Consider the following 18556-nt stretch of genomic DNA (forward strand, 5'->3'; position numbering starts at 1 on the left):
TTTGGCCGCTTCCGCCAACTGAGGTAAAGCAGTTGATAGGAACCACTGATTGTGGAAGTTTTTTTAAATCATATTTATGGCCTTTGCCAATCCATTCATGAGGGTGAAAAATAGGGGGACAAACGAGATCGAGCTCGTTCATAACTAGACGTGAGACAGGAGAACTGTACCAATGAAAGAAAAAAGATGTTGGTTTGCGCCAGTTGCACTTTTGTGGGCATCACATATAGTAGTCGACTTGCTCATTCGAACTTCAAGCGTCCAATGGAAGCTGTAAAAAGCAAGATTCGAACTCTCGCATTCAATATTATCAACTGTGTCGTTCCGCTACACTACTCTACCATATTTGTCCGGACGTTCACCTGGGTTGACACCCAAATTAGACGTTTTGTGTCCGGACTGTAACCTGGGTGAAACGGTCATTTGGGTCAATTTTTGTCCGGACGCCAGCCTGGGTTCCATGGGGGTTCTCATGGGTCCTATTGTAGCGTGGTTGTGTTCAACGGTGGGGGCTCAAATTGTTGTACTTAATTCGATTTTTTTCAGGCACTCGAATGTCTGAATCTGACATGACTGGTTCCGAAGCATCAGGTACATGATATGTACAATATTTGAAATCATAGAATATCCTAATATCGACCTCCAGTTCTCTACATGCCAAAAAGATGTTAATAACACGTTAAAAACTCCAGGTATTTTAAGCTACCTGGTTCTTCACGGAGCCCTAGACCGAATACAATTCACGGCTCGGAAACGATAATCATGGGTATGGTCGGAACAATGGGCACGTGTTCTTTTAGCTGATTTCGGATTGATTTTCGGGCATTTAAGCTGCGGGACGTAATACAAGTCAGCAAAGTGGTGGAACAGAGGTGACTTACACTGCGAGCATCGAGTTGACGTTCGCTGGGCGGATCGGCCTAAGCAATCATATCTAACTAGCACACAAGCAACCCACATTTACACAGAATAGCAGAAGAAAAACCAGTCCAGTAACGTGCATCCTGTACAAAGTACTAGAAAATTACAATCAGGACAGTGGTCACTGATGATGAATCCTGAGTAACATGCCAGTAGGAGCCACACAATAGCTACAAGACTAATTTGAAAAGAAAAATGTTCAAACATGAGTCAAACCGTTCACTGTTAAAAAAAACATACAATATGAATACTCCCATCTGCAATGAAACAACGACAAGGTGTTGCATGTGATTGCTCGGACTGGATGTGATTTAGATAGGATACCGGGTATTTAAACGAATTGAAACGTACCGTTTGACTCCAGTGCGCCCCGGCCGAAGATAGAACAAGCATGATCCAGATATCACAACATCGCAGATCGCGCTCGCCACAGCGTATGAGATTTCAAACTGTCACAATGGCACTTATATAAGCAGCGACGAATTCATCCTTTGTCAACTAATTCGGACGTACGGGACAAGTGAAAAACACAGCTGCGCTTTTCGATCGAGCACTGGGACCTTGAGAATTTCCAAGTTTATACAGCAGAACAGCGAACGCACGTTGTCACCATTGTTGCTTTGAACGATAGAACCGTGAGCGCATGCCCGTAAAACATACCTGAACAAGACGAACGCACCAATTCCGAGCCCTGTAAACGTCTATCATCTACTTCATAGCAATGACGATCGTAACGTGCGTCCTCACCGTATTGCCCCAGGGCAGTCACTAGGACAAAAGCCGTGAGTTTCCGGTTCTTGTCACTGACTGGATAATCGATTAAAAGCCTTGTGTGACAAGCTTCAAGCGCAACGCACTGATCCAAACTCGATAAGCATAAAAACTTCAGAAAAAAGTCTCCTGAGAGATCAGGTGACCGCTCTCACTAGCCTGGTTACATACCACTGGACGATGACAGAAATCGTGGACTACGAATAGGAATGAGAGCGATTATCAAAACAGGTGTAAATTCTCATTACACTGAGGAAGATACCAGCCTGTGATGAGACCGTCAGTCACGGAGCATGGGCATGCATACATCATTCTGGCACATACAAACATTGCCCTACCGCGAATTAATATCCAGGTAGTCACGCTCAATAATATACAATGTAGCTCACCATGGAAGAATCAGACATTGATTACTAGTGTTGTAACGGCAACTTATTAGCAGCTGCCAAAAGAGAGCACTGGTACAAAACGTGTGGAACATGTCCAGAACACTTTGGTTGACAACTGTCAATACAATTACGAGCCACTAATTCTGAAATAAACGCACAACACAAAAGTCACCTGTAATGCAGTCCAATGAGTCGGAGCCAGAATTGCAACATTGTAACAAACTGCACATACCACTGCTTTGATATCCCTACGGTCGTTTACAAAAGCCTTCAAATAGAAGGTCATTTGACCAGCAGTCAAGCCGGACATCCTATCAGCATGTCCCGTTCGGTAGTATTTTGAGTCGCAATGCAATGAATATACAAAACTTACCACAGAGCAAAGATGAGCCCTGGTATGAACCATGAGTTGCAAATGGGAATTTTAGAGAGGTAGTAAGAGTACTGACCGATTACTCCAGGTCCCCATCCCTTCACGTACGCGTCGTTCTCTGGCGCTGAGTCCATCAACGACTATGCAGGTTACAGTACAAGCACTAGTCTGAAGCAGAAGTTTAGTGTGTTCCATGGCTATTCAAATATTCATGGATGCCGAGAAAGCTGTTGATGAGTCAAATGATACCGCAATACAGTTCTTCTGCCGACATAAATGACAGTGCCTTGTAAGTTGGCACACCAGGACCCTAGTAACCCATTTGAAGTAGTAGGCACGCAGAGAAAGCATAGGTTTGGTCCAAACGTCCCGGGATGCTCGGAGAGCTGTTCGTAATTTCGTATCTGTGAACTACCCTTGAAGTCATTTTCATTGGGGTGCAAGTGTGGGGCTGAGCATGTCGGCTCGGCCGAGCCGACATGCTCAGCCTCACCCACACTTGCACCCCAATGAAAATGACTTCAAGGGCAGATACGAAGTTACGAATAGCCCTCCGGGCATCCCGGAACGTCTGGACTAGTGTTCCGTGGAAACCCACCTGGTTATCCACCGATGTAGATATCCACCCAGTTATCCACGTAGATAACTCGGTGGATAACCCAAGGCCAAAATTCATAGGTGGATAACGTGGATAACTGAAAATCGTGTGGGTGTATGGGGTTGTATTAAATATACATTAAATACACTTAAAAAGCTTAAATACCGGGTCTACAAGCTTGTTTCTGCTCAAAGTGAGCTCGAACTAGGATTTAAGCTTGCTTATTTTGGCGGAACTTCATGCGACGTCAAGTCAATGTTTGTTTGGTGACTGGTCGAACATCGACTCGAAAAATGACTGAAAAATTGTGAACTTCAAGTTTTCTCCCTCATTACATGCAGCCACATCTCAAGGATCGATTAGTTGAGCTTCGACTCTGTCTCGAGGCACTTCCAACAGAGATTCCCATTCCAAAGGAGTCCAAGTACAATTTCTCCAACTTCGGCCCGGATGCTGATTGGACTACAGACATTGGCGAGGTTGGTGCTGTCAATCGAGAGCTAGAGGTTAGGTTTGGCAATCGGGTCGACGGCCTAAAACTTGTTGAGCGAGGTCCGGAGACAGAAGCTGTAGTGGATGTGTTCGAAACATGGATTGAAAAATATCCAGGGGATATTATCCTCGAGAAGTGGGTGGATGACACCCTCGAAGCCGCACGAGGCCTTATTGTTGCAGCTGGAAAGGCTGTAAATTAGATTTGCTTTTCTTGCCAGTGAAACTGAATTACTGACCTGCTATGCAGTTACCGAAGTCCTCGCATCGGTCAAATGACCATCCGGACATAGAGTTCATGTCGAGTGGGTCGAAAACACCTAACAGCCCCCCAATCAACAGACCGAAGGGATTGAAGAAGAAAAAGACCAAGACTATCGAGTCTGACATGTCCGTCATGCACCTATACAGAGATGCCGAACTGATCCCTGCAAAGGGGAAAGGTGGTGCAAAGGTTGATCCTCTGATGGATCTTATCTCAGTGAATACATACCTCAAAAGTAACCCCCAAAAGATGATTGTCCGGTGTGCTGGAGCTGAATATGGATGCACTATGACCTGGGCTGCACCTCGCTGGAAGGCCCGAGTATTTGGACATGCACTACAATGTGGAAAACTGGACAAAATCAATTTAACACTGCGGAATCGTGTTCGCACTGCTATGGCCAAGGAATCCTTAGGTGATCGTGTCGAAGGATGCGAACCCGGAGCCTCCACACAAGTAACTGCTGCCACATCCACATCTTCCGAGTCCACTGTGTCATTACATGCACCACTGAAACAAAAATCAATATATCCATCGCAGCGCAAGGCACGCATTTCAGCACTCAAAGACCAGCTTGACTTTGACGTCCTGAAGCTAATCTGTGTTGGTGGTATTCCACCATCAAAAGTTGATTCGAAGGAATGGAAGGAAATGTGGAAACACGGAAATCCTGACTATGAACCAGCATCTTGTGCTGTACTCACCGAAACACAAATCCCCAATGAGGCAGCTCGCATCGAAACTTTACAATTGCAACACCTTCGTACCTGTGATGACCTTACCATCACTTTCGACGGAAATACCACGAAGATGCCCCAGTCTGTTTATACTGTACATGTGATCACTCCAGTGCGTCGGGTGTTTTTGGTGGAAGGTGATGAGTCTTCAGAAGAATCACATACTGGGGTAAAGATACGTGAAGTCCTGCGAAAGGTGAGCTACAAAGATCTCGTAATGTTAGAAGTTCCGAACTAACACCGCTTACAGGTCATGCTACGCATCGGAGCTGAACGTTTTGGGGGAGTGGCTTCCGACAACACTGGCAATACAACATTAGCTCGTTCACTCATACAGGAAGAATTTAGTTGGATTATTATTCTCCCCGACTCGTGTCATCGCATGAGTTCGCTATGCAAAGACATTGGTAACATCAAATTCTTTCGACCTGTAAGTTATCTCTCATCCGGCTCTTTAGTTGATGAATCACTAACTTTGAACTTGAGGTGATCAAGAAGATACATCGAACGATCAAGTACTTCAAGAACTCGAACTTTGCCAGTGCTCATCTCCGTCATCATCGTAAAGATTTACAAATCAAGAGAGGACTTGTTTCAATTGGAAAGACACGTTTTGGAACTATTTATCATTCTGGAGAGTCACTTCGTCGTTGTCTGAAGCCTATCCGACAATTGTGCACTGAACAGGTCATCAACATACCAGTAGGTAGTGTGATTTCTATGGTTTTTCGATGCTCAGAGGTACCTTGCAGGAAGTCAACAATTGCTTTCTTGAGGATCGTTTCGCAACCGACAAATTTGAAGTTGAACTTCGACAGCTTCTTACAGTACTTGCTCCAATTGCAAAGGCTATAACATGCCTCGAGTCTACTCACTCAACTGTGTCAGATGTATATCTTTTCTGGCTTGCTGTCACCGCAACCATCCACCAAATTATCACCGAAGATATCACTGGCTTGCCAACTGAAGTCACCGAGGAGATTCGACGAGCTGTCAATTACCGATTCAATCAAATGGTAAATGATGCACCATCCGATGTGTATTTAACTGGCTTTCTTCTTGATCCTCGTAAGTTTTCTATATTTAACATCAAGTCACTTGCTGTTTAACTGACACAGTTCAAAGAGTTCAGAGGGGCAGATATCCTCCGAGACTTGAACCCACTATTCATCGCTCGTATCAAGATTGGAGGCCAGACAAATCGTCCCCAGGACAAAGAACTCCCATATTCAGTTCGTCGTATGGGAAAGTTTCTACTTTCAATGCTCCATATTGAATACGAGAAGCGAAAGGCTCCCATCGCAAACCTGAGTATCTCAGAGGCAAACAGTCGCTTGAAAGACCTCATCAAAAAATACATCAAAAAGGTTTACCCTTTCGATCGTGAACTTCGAACTGACGAGACAGCATATGAATGGTGGAGCTACCTGGACAAAGACCGATCTGGGGATGCCCAGCCACTCGCATTATGTCAGAATTGCAATTATATTGTCTCGAAGCTGATTATAGTCCAACCAGAGGCTTGCTGTCCGAATTTTCTCGCTTGTACCCAACTCAATGGCTGATGAGCGGACTGGCTCAACATTCACATGGCTTAACTCACCACTTCGCAGTCGGCAGCAGGTGAAAACACTTGTCAGGACAGCTCAAATCCGTAGTTGGTACAGATATAATCCCTCTGTGAGTTCAATACATCAATAGTTTCATTCATTTGCAACTCACGGACCTCACTACTAGGCACCACCGCCACAAAAAAAACCAACTATCAAATGGCAAGATATGTCATCGGCCATTTTTGGTGGCAAGCGCAAACGAGGGAAGGGAGACGACAATGACAGTGAAAATTCTGATGTGGATGACGATTTTGCAGATGAAGCACCTAACGAGCCAGACGTGGAGAACAACGACTCAGAGTTGGATGTCACTGACCCCGAGGATATAGCTGAAAATGGCTCAAAAAAAGCGGATTCTTTTGACAGCGAGGCTTTCGATGCTGCCAGTATCATCAATCTTGACTCCACGACGCTAGCTGATGTGCTTGCTGACAAAGATTTGGCACCCGCAGCACCGAAGAACACTGTCACTCTTCTGCCGGCAAGCACTTTGGTGCAAGAGAAGGTCTTGACCGAAGCAGACTGGGACATGACATAGAGTGTAGGATAGATCTAGACTTGTAAATCAAGCTAAATTTTGCAAAATGCACCATGGATCGCAAAATTTTGCAGCACCCGGAATCGCCGGGCCGGTTTTACCGGCGGTGGATATCCACAGTGGATATCCCCTCAGAGGGTTATCCACGGAACACTAGTTTGGACCACTCCTAGTATGCGTACCTATTACAAACGATGGGTTACAGTCGGATGATTCGACTGTTCGGTGCAATCATTCTCCATTGCATAAAAGATGACAGGCGCGTCTATCATATATTTGAGGTCCAATGCGTGAGCACAGATTGCGCACGTTTCCCTCCACTATACTTCCGGTCTCATTTTATATTGCCATTACATGATGAACGTCCAGACTGTCGGCTTTAAACTCAGAATCGTCCATAACATCACCAGTGCATGCAGGGCGAACTTCACCATGCCGTTTGGCATTTTGCTCCTTCCTCAACGGACATCATGCATCACCGGGCGGGCTGGCTCGGCCGCCAGCGGTGGTTCGTTGAGCATGATGATTGATCTCAAATGAAACTGGGAGGGCAACATGTCTCAGAGAAGTCACGCCTGGCAACCCTTCAGCTCCTTTCAGATGTTCCAAAACAACACCCTCAACATTACAGGCATGCATCGGCTTATAGTACCTTGTTCGGGCCCAGGAATGTCTGAAGAGGATATCAACACGATGTGTGCTAGCTGTGTCAAGGGCGGAATCTTGCTAGATAGGATGATGCAGTGGCGACTAGGAAAAGGTAAGCAAAGTGCAATGGTAAGCGGGAAGGTGTGATGGCGAGGGTGCACACTGCACAGATAACAGAGTGGTACGGTGACAAGCAGGAGGGCTCAAAGTGAGCCTGGAACAACAAAATCGCAGTCAATACGAATTCAACGTCAAGATAGTATATTGGTTAGCGGTTTCGCGGTTTCGCAGGGAGGCGCAGGGACACGGTGCAGGATTGAGAGAGCTAACAAGATATCGATGGCATTATGGGCCACCTGGGGTCGCACTTTCCAATTGCAGGCTCATACTAGTAGGATAAAACTCACTCAATATTGTACCCGTCGTGCTATCCTACGCATCTGGGCAGAAATACCACAATGAGCCTTAAGATGGGGGATACTTAAAAAAATTCGAGTAACTACAACTGACCTTGAAAAGTGTTAAGAAAAATAATCGAACAGTCATACAAAATCTCACGTATGCATTGGGAAAAAGCAGTCCGATTGACCGCCAAAGTTGTTGACGTCCTGTTAAAGATATAATCGCACGGAGGACCAGGGAGGGTGTAAGAAGTCCCGCTGCCTACCCCCGAACTCTAGCATCTAAACAATTTAGTAGTAACATAGAACCCTTAACCTTGAAACGTCCGCTGGAGTAGGGTCGTCCCTCGTAAAACAGCATCCAGATCTATAGCGCGAATTATGGGGCAATATAAATTATGCTTGCTGTACCAATGGGTATACCACTGTCCAAAGAAATATGCAAGAGACGAGGAAGATATATGTGCCCGAGGACGGCCACATATTCTACTTTTTCTGTATTGCATTCACCAACCTGTCATTCGGATGTGTCAATATCGTCAGAATGGGACAAGGTGCATCACTGACCAGTCTAATCCTTCCTCTAGACCTTGCCCCTCTGTTGCACAGCTCCCACGCACACTCCATGGTCTTGACGTCTCGCGACCTGCGAGACCAAGTTGTTCACTGATATCTTCGGGTTTTAGTGCTCCTTCGACATCTTGCTTATTGCAGAATACAAGGAGTGGCACGCCGTTGAGTTCGTCTTCCGAAAGCATGGTCAATAGTTCACTCCGTGACGTCGTCAACCGTGCATGATCTGAAGAATCAATAACGTATATGATGGCAGATGTGTTCGGGAAGTAACATCGCCAATATGGCCTTCGAGCATCATTCAGGAATTGCTGACGAAAATTAAGTTGTACATACCGTATGCTAGACTGTCCTCCAAGGTCCCATACTTGGAACTTAATATTTTTATACTGGATGGTATTGTCAATAAAGTTGGTTACAGATTTTTTCTTCATCAACGCACCTGAACGGTCTCTACATTGAAGCCGATTGCTGGGTTGTCTCTCGTGAGCTCCAAACCCCACAAAGCCTATGATGACATACTCACTCGGGATCGTAGAAACCACTTCTCCAATCTGCAAATTTATTTGGACCTCCACTAAATATATGTTCAACATTACTCACCTGTAATCGGTACAGGATTGTCGTCTACGAAAACACCAGTCCATTTGAACCCGAATAACATCATATTTGTAAGTGGACATACCTTGCCAGCCGAGTCGAGGCCGAGCATGAGTATACGGACATCTTGGTCTTTGCTCCATCGTATCAGCGACGACAACGACGTGAAAAGGGAAGATATTGTAAGACCCATGGGTATGTGAGTTTGCTTTGTAGTAGTAGCAGTGTAAATACTATTTCTGGGGCGTTTAGCTGGCTACCTTATCACGTGCGCGAGTGCAATCATCCAGTTTGAATCCAACGAAGTCCGCTGAGCCTCTGTTCAAATTCGAAGCACTTATTACCAATATCATCCCTAGCCCTCGTGTCTTATCCTATGCAGCATGCCTGTAACAGCCATCGGCGACGCATCACCCAAATCACACAAAAAGTCCAGGTCCGCCGACTCCAATGCCAAGGATGTCGGTCAAGAACACGTAAAGTCAAAGAAGAGAAAGCATAAAGAAGCTACCAGTGACGCGTTGTCCACGACCACCCTAAAAGGTCAAGCGGCTTCCACGACACGAGATTCTCAGAGCGCGAGTCATCCCTTATCTCCTTCAAGTGCACCCTCTACAGGAAATGTCGCATCCAAAAATGTTCAGCTAGCAAACTTAACTACAGGTGATGCGGAGCGGAAAAAGAAGAATAAGAATTACTTGGGGAACGTGGCGCACGAGCAGTTGAAAGACAGAAGTGACGAACGTAGGAAGGAGAAGACGAAAAAGAAACTGAAGCACTCAGACGAAGGCCAAGATGAGGGAGTTGCACTTGATGGACAGGTCACACATTCGAACGACACCAAGGTCCGAACACCAGAAGAGGCTACCTCAGAAAAGTCACGACAGAAGAAGAGAAAGGCGCAGGAACAGTCGGGAGAAACACCTGATAGCAAACCGCTCAAAAAAAAGAAAGGCCACCGTCCACCAGATTTGCCCTCCATAGACCCTAGTGCAGACGAGTCTCTGTCTGATCAAAGTCGGAAAGGTATGTTACGAAATTTGCATGTGTGTTTACTGAGCATAGATGATTCACAGCGTTGTCGTATGCATATGCACGATTTGAGGATCCACCGAACTGGAAGTTTAATAAAGCCAGGCAGATATGGCTGATTAAAAGGTTGTGGTCGGAAGAAATGGTGAGTTTCTCCTGTGAGTTGGTCGGTTGGCTGATCGTAGTTTTCTGGGTCAGATACCCGAGGAGTATTTTACCTTGGTGACCAAATATCTCGCAGATGTAAAGGGGGGAATTCGAGACGTATGTCTTGGTCATCTTGTTTGATGACTGATCTCATAATGTTCTTCTCTAGAACCTCATACAGATGTGCAAGTCTGTAGAGGCCTTGGAGACACCAGATCCTGTGACTTCAGAATCAGCCGTACTGCCAAGTGATCTTTCGAATGGACGGTCCACTATCACGACCAAAGTGATGAGAGCTCGTAGCTTACTGAGTGCTCTGTCGGGTATACCGTGAGGTCAGCTCACTCTGACGTTGCGCGTTGCAGCGATTTGAAGCATCAGTACAAGGATCGCAGGCTTCATGTTACCTTGAGTAGACAGGCACACAAGCCCAGTAAGAATGATGGCGATGACCACAAGCACTAGCATTGGAATATGGGTCATACTTAACAGTCTCTCAACAACGATTAAGCCGAAACCGCGATAGTAGGCGCAACGGACATGCCAATTGGATTGACGGGAGCCCGTGGTGCTTTCACTTTCTTCGGCAATGCCCCAGCAATGTGCTCGACAGCTCCGGTCATCAGCGCAGCTTCCACCTTCAACTCCGTCTCACTCAACTCAACAGCTCCCAAAAGGTCCTCAAAGCTCTCCCGAACCACCTGAACTGCATTAACGTTAACCAACGCTGTGTCTCCATCATGCAACGTCTGTGGTTGTCCAGCGGTGTTGATCTGAGCGTTACTCCAGATGGGTTCGACGTTTTCCTTGCTTGTACCAACATTGGCACGTCCACCCAACTTTGCCCATTCGCTGATCCGGTTGATGTTGAGCTCTGTGAACACCGAGTCCATTGCACTAATCAAGCCATCAATTTGCTCTGCAGTGTGGCGAGGAGTGACAGTGACCCGAAGACGCTCCTCGCCCACAGCAACGGTGGGGAAATTGATTGCCTGAACGTAGATGCCGTGTTCGTGAAGAAGTTTGTCGCTGGCTGCCTTTGCGAGACCAGCATCACCAACCAAGACCGGGACGATGTGAGAAGGACCGGGGACGACGGGTATGTCTAGAGCACTGAAACGTTCCTTGACAGTGCGAACATTAACCTGCTTCAATGCTCGATCACCAACATGGTGCTTCTGGTAAATGACGGAAGCTCGAGCACCGGCGACTGTAGCGGGAGGCAGTGAAGTAGTGAAAATGAAGCCAGGTGCGTATGAACGAATCATATCGATGAAATCACCAGACCCCGCGACGTATCCGCCAACAGTGCCATATGCCTTGCCGAGTGTACCTGCTGACGGTAAGCCAGGTCCGTCAGATAGATATGCATGATAATGACCAACCAGTAATCATGTCAATACGATCCATCACGCTGTCCTTGATTGGCTCGGAACTTTGACCGGCCATCTGGTGGGATTCCCAGTCGAGATGCTCGGCAACGCCCGCACCACGGGGCCCGTAAAGTCCGACAGCGTGTACTTCATCAAGGAAAGTTAATGCACCGTACTTCTTAGCCAGATCACAGATCTCCTTGATAGGCCCGATGCTACCGCACATAGAGTAAACACTCTCAAATGCGATAATTTTAGGGGTGTCCTTCGGATACTTCTGCAGTTTGGCCTCGAGGTCGTTCAGGTCGTTGTGTTTAAAGATCTCCTTCTTCGCACCGGAGTGCCGAATGCCCTGTATCATGGATGCGTGGTTGGAAGCATCCGAGAAGTAAACGCAACCGGGAAGTTTGGAACCGAGGGTCGACAAAGTTGCGTCGTTGGCGACATAGCAAGACGAAAATACGAGCGCGGACTCCTTGCGATGAAGGGTAGCAAGCTCACGTTCGAGACTGAGATGCATAGCACTATTTCCAGCGATATTTCTAGTGCCTCCAGCACCTGCACCGTATTTGTCCAACGCCCGACTGTGAGAAAAACGTTAGCTTGCGACCAAAATCAGGTGATTGCAGAGGCTATACGTACTGCATGGTTTCAAGTACGACAGGATTATTTCCCATTCCCAAATAGTCGTTGGCACACCATACTTGGACTTCTTCCTTGACACTCGCAGTGTGCGCAATTGGAAATTTGGTTGCAAGCCGGTTGATATTGTTGAAGTAGCGGTAGGACTGATCCTTGTGCTTCTTCTCGAGCTCGGCCGCATAAAACTTGTCGTAGTTATACGCATCTGAAATGGCAGGAGTAGTCTGAGCTTCTGTCATGGCAGGCAATTTGACGGGTTGTTCCTTTGCAGCAGCAGCAGCCTTATAGAAAGGGCATCCCGCAGCAGCGGCCTTCTGGGCCATGCTCGGGACTTCCTTTTTGGTTTCGGGTGCCTTCGCAGTAGATGCGGCAGCAAGGTCATCCGCCATCCGAGCAGCAGCCCGAGCAGCGGAAGCATGGGGGCATTTTGAAATGTCCGCGTCGGAAACACTGGTGCCGGGGAAGATGCCTTTGCTGTGGTGAATTTTCTGGACGTCGGCCTGACCCGCGATACTGGCGTAACCAGCAACCATCTGAGTAGAGCGCATTACTAGGGCCGGACCCATGATGGGGCAATTCACGGCTCGCTCAGTGAGCTGAGAGATCGAGGGGAATCTAGGAGAAATGGCGCTGCTAAGGGCACGAAGGGTTGAAGTCTTTGTCCCGCCCAAAAACGGGCAGGAACTCTTGAAACGAGCCAAAGAAGAAAACTTTTCCATGTTCAAGTACTGGGAGCTCTGGACAAAGCTCACAGGATATATGGTCGAATCTGAAACACAGAATCAACGGTCAGTGATTCAAACGATGGAAACCAGCACAGGTGTATGCTTACAAGCAAAGTCCTATACTGAGCGCAAACCGGGACAATATGGATCGATATCGGGGATGTGAAACTTCAAGAAACCTTATATCGGAAATTAGGAAAGCGCCCATTGGCTGATGAGAATCACGTGGTTATTCCTCTTTTATTTGTGAAGATGTTCATTCTGCAATGCAACGTGGCCATGGCACAATCACTGCATTAATAATGTAACCAAAGTAACTACTTTGAGCTTAAACCCGCAAAGATGACAAGCATCCTTCAAGCACGTCCATAGCTATATCCACTTCTTCCTTATTGACATTTAGAGAGGGCACCAGGCGCACAGCATCTTTCCCAGCAGTCAGCAGGAAGACACCACGCTCTCGCGCTAGCCGCACCACTTCTCCAGGATGTGAGACATCATTGAATCCAAGGCCTCGGATGAAACCACGACCGCGCACGTGAGGCTGTAATATGGCTGAGAACCATTTCGGCAGAACTTCGAGCCGGTTGTTCATGTACGCGCTCATCTCTTTCATATGACTCACGAACACACGATCACTGAGGCGATTCAGAACGTGATGTCCAACTGCACAAGCCGTGGGTGACCCTCCAAACGTCGTCCCATGAGTTCCTGTCAGCAACTGTCAGCTCCTGTGGGCGACTCTCATGATTTGTTATTCTTACCTGGTGTCATTGTAGATGCAATGGTATCACGAAGTAATACGGCACCAATTGGATAACCGTTGGCTAGTGGTTTCGCCATCGTGATCACATCAGGATGGCAATCAATTGGAAATGCCGAATGTGCCCAAAGATTCCCTGACCTGTACAGGCCGCACTGCAATGCAGTTCAATCAAAACGTAGTGTGCGAAAATGTTACAAAGTAAAACGAACTTGAATTTCATCAAAGATCAACACTGTTCCTGTCTCGTCACAGCGTTTTCGCAAAGCTCTCAGCCATTCTTCGGTTGCGGCAGCGGCGCCTCCCTCTCCCTGTATGGGCTCGACAATGACCGCACAGGTATCATCAGTGATAAGCCTATGGAGGCATTCCAGATCATTGAGCTTGCCAACGCTAACTCCAGGTATCAGTGGTCGAAAGGGTATCTGGTATTTCTCCGTCGAAGTGACACTCAGAGCACCCATACTTCGACCATGGAAAGAATTCTCAAAGCACACGATACGCATTTTAGGACACGATGGGTCATCAACCGTTCCACCAGTGGCTGCGGCCCAGCGATCCTTTCCAACTTTGCGAGCTATCTTCAGAGCGCCTTCATTCGCTTCGGTGCCCGAATTGGCGAAGAAAACTTTGGCCCCTTGCTTAGCGGCTGAAGAAGATGGAGAGGTGCCGCCAGTGGCGTAGCCTAGTCCACCTTCTTTGTTAGTGAGCGTCACCAGAAGCTGCGCCAACTTTGGCGCCCACTCGTGGTAGTATACATTTGAGGTGTGGAGAAGGGTCGACGATTGCTGTTGTATCACCTATGATGGTATAGTGTGAGTTCCCATCGTAATGGAAAAGAAGGTTCAAAATGTAGAAATTACTCACCTCTGAGACACCTGGATCCGCATGTCCTAATGCATTTACTGCGATGCCTGCGCTGAAGTCAAGAAATTTTCGGCCATCTGCGTCCCAGACCCAACTACCACGTCCATGCGAAAGCACGAATGGAGGACGTGCGTAGACAGGAAGGAGATACTCATCGCCAAGCGCTATAGTACTTTTCGTTGCAGAGGATTGTGTATCTGCAGAAAAGTCATATATAGGCTTCAAGTAACGTGTGCTGGGGGATGCTGGAAGCTACGCCTCTTTGCATTTTGTAAACAGAAGTTACAAAACATAGGCTGGCGTACCTCAGAAACAGCATTTGAAGCATATCGCCTGGCTGCTGCTAATGGGGTCGCACTGGAGCCTCGAGCCAAAATTTGCAGCCGGGTAACTGGTAAAGGACTCGACAGATGAGTCAAACGCGCAGTGGAGTGCATGGATGCCTGTGATCAAGTTGGACCAACTCTCAGAGTAATGATAGATTCGAGAAAGAGAAAAAACTACAGCAACCACACAAATTAATTGCTGAGCAGTCCTATATGAGTCACATGTACAACGTCCGAGTTCGTCTGACTCTGACCAACAGCAGTATTTCTACTAGTCCGGCACAATTATAACTTATGAGAGAGGAAGTGAAGGAGAGCCGGTTAGCTGTCAACGTTCATTCATAGGGTCAGGGCCCAGGGGTTAGCATACAAACAAACCACTGAGAGCCAGTAGCATTACAACAGCACTCGAAAAAGGAACACCAATCACTGCATGCATGATGATAGCAGCACAACTTTTGTACAATAAATACAAAGCAAGAGCAAAGTGGGCAAAAGCCTCACAACATCCGGACAAACAACAGATTTCAGAATAATTTTTGGGTGCTGGCGCTGCATCTCAATCTCTGGACCGACTACGTCCCGTGCTCACAGACATGGATGAATCCGAAGAAGCTGAGCGACCACGTCCTGTAGGTCGCGGTGAGCGAGAGGTATTTCTCCTACGATCTTGGTCGCTTCCATTACGGGGAGGAGGTGGTGAGAGCTCGCGGTCTTTCCGAGGTGGAGATTCTGACCTATCCCACCCACGTCGGCGGGGTGGGGCTTCTGAGCGATCGCGGCCACGGCGAGGAGGCGATTCTGAACGCTCACGCGAGCGGCGGGGATGTGCGGGAGGCGGTGATCGCCTTGATGGTGGTGTTACAGACCCGGAACGCCGATAGCCTGGTTGGTCAGGAGAACGAGACCTTTTGGACTGCACAGGAGACGGAGAGCGCCGACGAGGCGGAGGAGACCGAGAAGGTGACCTGCGACGTCGAATGTCTCTTTCACGTCGCGGGCTTCGGCTCCTGCGTTCACGCTCTCCACGATAGTCTCTTGGTCGATCCCTGAATGCAGGAACGGGAGGAGGAGGCATTCTCTCCTTCCTTCGACCGGTCTCCTCTTTCTCTCTCCTTATCCTATCTTCTTCCCTCCGACGCAAGCGATCGCGTTCTCTCTTATCCGCCTCCCACTTCTGCTTCTGCTCTAACCATTTCGACTTGTCTTCCTCACGTTTCCTCTCGCGCTCCTCCCGCTCGACCATACGACGCATCTTGTTTTCTTCCTGCTTCTCTCGGTCGAATGCATCACCCTCTGTGTAGTTACTTCTCGTGCCCAGTGCTCGGGCCATTTTGTCGAGTTCAGCCTTTTTGGCAGCTGCGATACCATGCGTATCAGATGGCTTCAATTTTTTTGCGGATGGAGCGAGTGACGCCAAATCCTTGTTCAAAGTTGTGCGAAGTTCATCAACTCTCGTTTCGATTGTTGCTTCATCCAGACTATTAAAATAAAAGTCAGAGGATCGCTAATGCGAACATTTCAAGCCTACATACCCGTCGTCCTCTAGCTGTAGTTGCAGCTCCAGACATTTGACTTCAACCTTTCTTTTTCTCTCGTGTTCCAAAATAGCTTCGTCCGGTTCCCTGTGCTTTGGGGGAGCTACGTCCCAGGCAGCAGCTCGGTCTGCGGCAGTCTCGTGCACACGCAGTGCCGAGAGATTACGCATAACATAGCCATTTGTGCCGCTATAATATGTAATCAGTATGATGAATTCGACTGTGACCGAAAACAACGCACCTTCCCCGGGGAGTGGTTAATCCGATACCGTTGTACATGACGTTCCAGAGATGAAGACGATGAATTGAGTTCAAGGTCATAAATAGAATCGGAGTTTAAACTGTAGTCCAGCCGGTCCACGGCATTTGTCATTGCTCTGAACGCGTCGTGGTAGCGGCAGGGCGACTCCTTCATAATATAATTACATTAGACCACACGCAAGCCCTTCTCCATAATAATCCATTCTTCTCCATTCTTACATCTTTCACCATTTCAGCGACCAACCTTTTCCGTAGGCAAGCAGGTGCCATGTCAGCTTCAATACCAGCTAGTACTTCATCCGCCTTCCTCCCACTTCCCCCGGCTAAGGATATACCTGTCACATTCACGGCGAGCTTGAAGAGTTGGTGAGTGAAAGGAAGGCTAATACACATTACTGCCTAACCCTGACGATCCGAGCCAGGTGGGCTGCTGGAGACAAGCAGGGTACTGCGTCCGAAGAGCGGCTACTGAGGTATGCAGCACACTCCCATCCATTGAAAACATGCGTGTGACATCATTATAGGCGACTTCCGTTCTTCCAACCAGAGCAGATGGCTTCCTCGACCAATGATAGTCCCGTCATTGCACACAGGGAGCGCGTGCAGCTTGCGGCACCGAAGCACTTCCTAAACACCTTATCAATCAAGTCCACGAATCCTTCGCCGACTGCACCGCCTCCAGCCGTAGTCCTTCATGGATACGGTGCAGGTCTTGGTTTCTTCTTTCGTAATTTCCCCGCACTCGCACAATGGGCAGGACATCGCGGCACCGACGTCTTCGCTGTGGACTGGCTAGGCATGGGCCGTTCCGCCCGCGTACCCTTCACCGTCAAAGCAAAGCGGGATGATATCTCTGGGCGTGTGCATGAAGCCGAGTCTTTCTTCGTAGATTCGCTGGAGGAGTGGCGAGCAAAGATGGGCCTCGAGAAAATGACGTTAATCGGACACTCGCTTGGCGCTTATTTCAGTGCTGTCTATGCACTGCGGTACCCTACCCGCGTACACAAGCTCATTCTTCTCTCCCCTGCTGGTGTTCCTCACGATCCAAATAATCTTACCATGCCTTCGCGCGAACTAACTGATGAAGGTGACTCACGAAGCACGATATCGAGCCATTCTGCTGTCGCTGCATCTGCTGGGGGTGTTAGACAGATACGAGAAGAGCAGAAGGCCACCAAGGAGAAAGAGAGCCGATCAAGAAGACTCCTCACATACCTATGGGAGGAGGGTTGGAGTCCATTCCAAGTTGTACGCTCGACCCTTTTCTGGGGTCCCATGCTCGTAGGAAAGGTGAGGAGTATGATATCGCCAAGCAGACTGAGATACTGATGCTTCCACTCTATGCAGTATTCAAGTCGTCGTTTCTCCGGTTTGACGGAAGACGAAACGCGCGATATGCATGACTACATCTTAAATATCACACTTTCTAAGGGTTCGGGAGAGTACTGCATATGTAAGTTCTGCTCTTTCATTCCCAGTCCCTCATCTAATAGGGTTTCACGTAGCTCATATCCTTGCGCCCTACGCTCATGCTCGTATGCCGCTTGTCGATAGAATAGCCGCGCTCAAATTACCAATAACCTTCATTTGTACGTACCATTTTAGCTTTGTCCTTGTGCGATCCCTCATCATATCATTTAGACGGCGAGCATGACTGGATGGACCCGCAAGGCGGACTGCAGTCTCTCGAGAATTTACGTAAAGCCGGTAATCATCAGAGCAGGATGTATAATATACCATATGCTGGTCACCACGGTAAGTTTTCCGTCTGGTGTCTCTCTTTCAGCCGCCTGATCTGGTTTCCTCAGTATACCTGGATAATCCCACGGCTGTGAACGAGCTCCTTGTCGCCGAGCTTGACGATGCTGGGGAGCAGCTGTATCTCTTCGCCGCCTCGCGGTCATGATAATTTAATTACGCACCATGGGTTGGTTTATTAAGTTGATATCTATTCAGAGGCGGT

General features: G+C 47.9%; 9 protein-coding genes across 9 annotated transcripts; 4 read left to right on the forward strand and 5 right to left on the reverse strand.

The window, feature by feature from the left end:
• Positions 1–559: 559 nt before the first annotated feature.
• On the reverse strand, positions 560–2227 carry BJ212DRAFT_1340233 (uncharacterized protein). The gene is made up of 15 exons (XM_041335096.1): positions 2082–2227; positions 2017–2026; positions 1941–1958; positions 1864–1889; positions 1779–1804; positions 1669–1728; positions 1601–1612; positions 1524–1539; positions 1435–1474; positions 1273–1370; positions 1162–1221; positions 1072–1099; positions 959–1016; positions 707–906; positions 560–650 (listed from the first exon to the last, which is right to left on the reverse strand). The coding sequence occupies exons 1-14, from the start codon at positions 2171–2173 to the stop codon at positions 878–880; spliced, it is 573 nt and encodes a 190-aa protein (XP_041195726.1). The 5' UTR covers positions 2174–2227; the 3' UTR covers positions 560–650; positions 707–877.
• A 2392-nt stretch (positions 2228–4619) lies between these two features.
• BJ212DRAFT_1267046 (ribonuclease H-like domain-containing protein) lies at positions 4620–5655 on the forward strand (the record flags this gene model as incomplete). The annotated part of the gene is made up of 4 exons (XM_041330628.1): positions 4620–4742; positions 4797–4976; positions 5033–5287; positions 5323–5655. The coding sequence occupies 4 exons, from the start codon at positions 4620–4622 to the stop codon at positions 5653–5655; spliced, it is 891 nt and encodes a 296-aa protein (XP_041195727.1).
• A 16-nt stretch (positions 5656–5671) lies between these two features.
• Positions 5672–6815, forward strand: BJ212DRAFT_1340253 (uncharacterized protein). Its single transcript, XM_041335097.1, has 4 exons — positions 5672–5785; positions 5833–6226; positions 6284–6738; positions 6768–6815. The coding sequence occupies exons 2-3, from the start codon at positions 6104–6106 to the stop codon at positions 6695–6697; spliced, it is 537 nt and encodes a 178-aa protein (XP_041195728.1). The 5' UTR covers positions 5672–5785; positions 5833–6103; the 3' UTR covers positions 6698–6738; positions 6768–6815.
• A 947-nt stretch (positions 6816–7762) lies between these two features.
• Positions 7763–9171, reverse strand: BJ212DRAFT_1030975 (ADP-ribosylation factor family-domain-containing protein). Its single transcript, XM_041328880.1, has 8 exons — positions 9005–9171; positions 8923–8946; positions 8846–8873; positions 8762–8790; positions 8656–8708; positions 8314–8607; positions 7856–8260; positions 7763–7785 (listed from the first exon to the last, which is right to left on the reverse strand). The coding sequence occupies exons 1-7, from the start codon at positions 9110–9112 to the stop codon at positions 8233–8235; spliced, it is 564 nt and encodes a 187-aa protein (XP_041195729.1). The 5' UTR covers positions 9113–9171; the 3' UTR covers positions 7763–7785; positions 7856–8232.
• A 1-nt stretch (position 9172) lies between these two features.
• Positions 9173–10518, forward strand: BJ212DRAFT_1031027 (uncharacterized protein). The gene is made up of 4 exons (XM_041328881.1): positions 9173–9945; positions 9996–10096; positions 10150–10215; positions 10268–10518. The coding sequence occupies exons 1-4, from the start codon at positions 9303–9305 to the stop codon at positions 10430–10432; spliced, it is 975 nt and encodes a 324-aa protein (XP_041195730.1). The 5' UTR covers positions 9173–9302; the 3' UTR covers positions 10433–10518.
• An 86-nt stretch (positions 10519–10604) lies between these two features.
• Positions 10605–13043, reverse strand: BJ212DRAFT_1458629 (5-aminolevulinate synthase; the record flags this gene model as incomplete). The annotated part of the gene is made up of 4 exons (XM_041338890.1): positions 12946–13043; positions 12114–12882; positions 11484–12055; positions 10605–11434 (listed from the first exon to the last, which is right to left on the reverse strand). Exons 2-4 carry the CDS (start codon positions 12830–12832, stop codon positions 10605–10607), a joined length of 2121 nt encoding a protein of 706 aa, XP_041195731.1. The 5' UTR covers positions 12833–12882; positions 12946–13043.
• A 123-nt stretch (positions 13044–13166) lies between these two features.
• On the reverse strand, positions 13167–14905 carry BJ212DRAFT_1445843 (acetylornithine and succinylornithine aminotransferase; the record flags this gene model as incomplete). Its single annotated transcript, XM_041338160.1, has 5 exons — positions 13167–13549; positions 13603–13756; positions 13814–14401; positions 14469–14720; positions 14774–14905. The coding sequence occupies 5 exons, from the start codon at positions 14903–14905 to the stop codon at positions 13167–13169; spliced, it is 1509 nt and encodes a 502-aa protein (XP_041195732.1).
• A 1000-nt stretch (positions 14906–15905) lies between these two features.
• On the reverse strand, positions 15906–16611 carry BJ212DRAFT_1248869 (cwf21 domain-containing protein; the record flags this gene model as incomplete). Its single annotated transcript, XM_041329692.1, has 3 exons — positions 15906–16275; positions 16330–16521; positions 16574–16611. Coding segments are annotated over 3 exons (600 nt in total), but the record flags the coding sequence as incomplete, so codon positions are not given.
• Positions 16612–16861: 250 nt separating this feature from the next.
• Positions 16862–18499, forward strand: BJ212DRAFT_1478571 (alpha beta-hydrolase; the record flags this gene model as incomplete). The annotated part of the gene is made up of 7 exons (XM_041339728.1): positions 16862–16959; positions 17016–17066; positions 17118–17883; positions 17941–18046; positions 18099–18182; positions 18235–18348; positions 18402–18499. The coding sequence occupies 7 exons, from the start codon at positions 16862–16864 to the stop codon at positions 18497–18499; spliced, it is 1317 nt and encodes a 438-aa protein (XP_041195734.1).
• Between the last annotated feature and the right edge of the window lie 57 nt (positions 18500–18556).

This window comes from Suillus subaureus (genome assembly GCF_016647635.1).
Source record: "Suillus subaureus strain MN1 chromosome Unknown BJ212scaffold_8, whole genome shotgun sequence".
In the NCBI taxonomy this organism is placed as follows: domain Eukaryota; kingdom Fungi; phylum Basidiomycota; class Agaricomycetes; order Boletales; family Suillaceae; genus Suillus; species Suillus subaureus.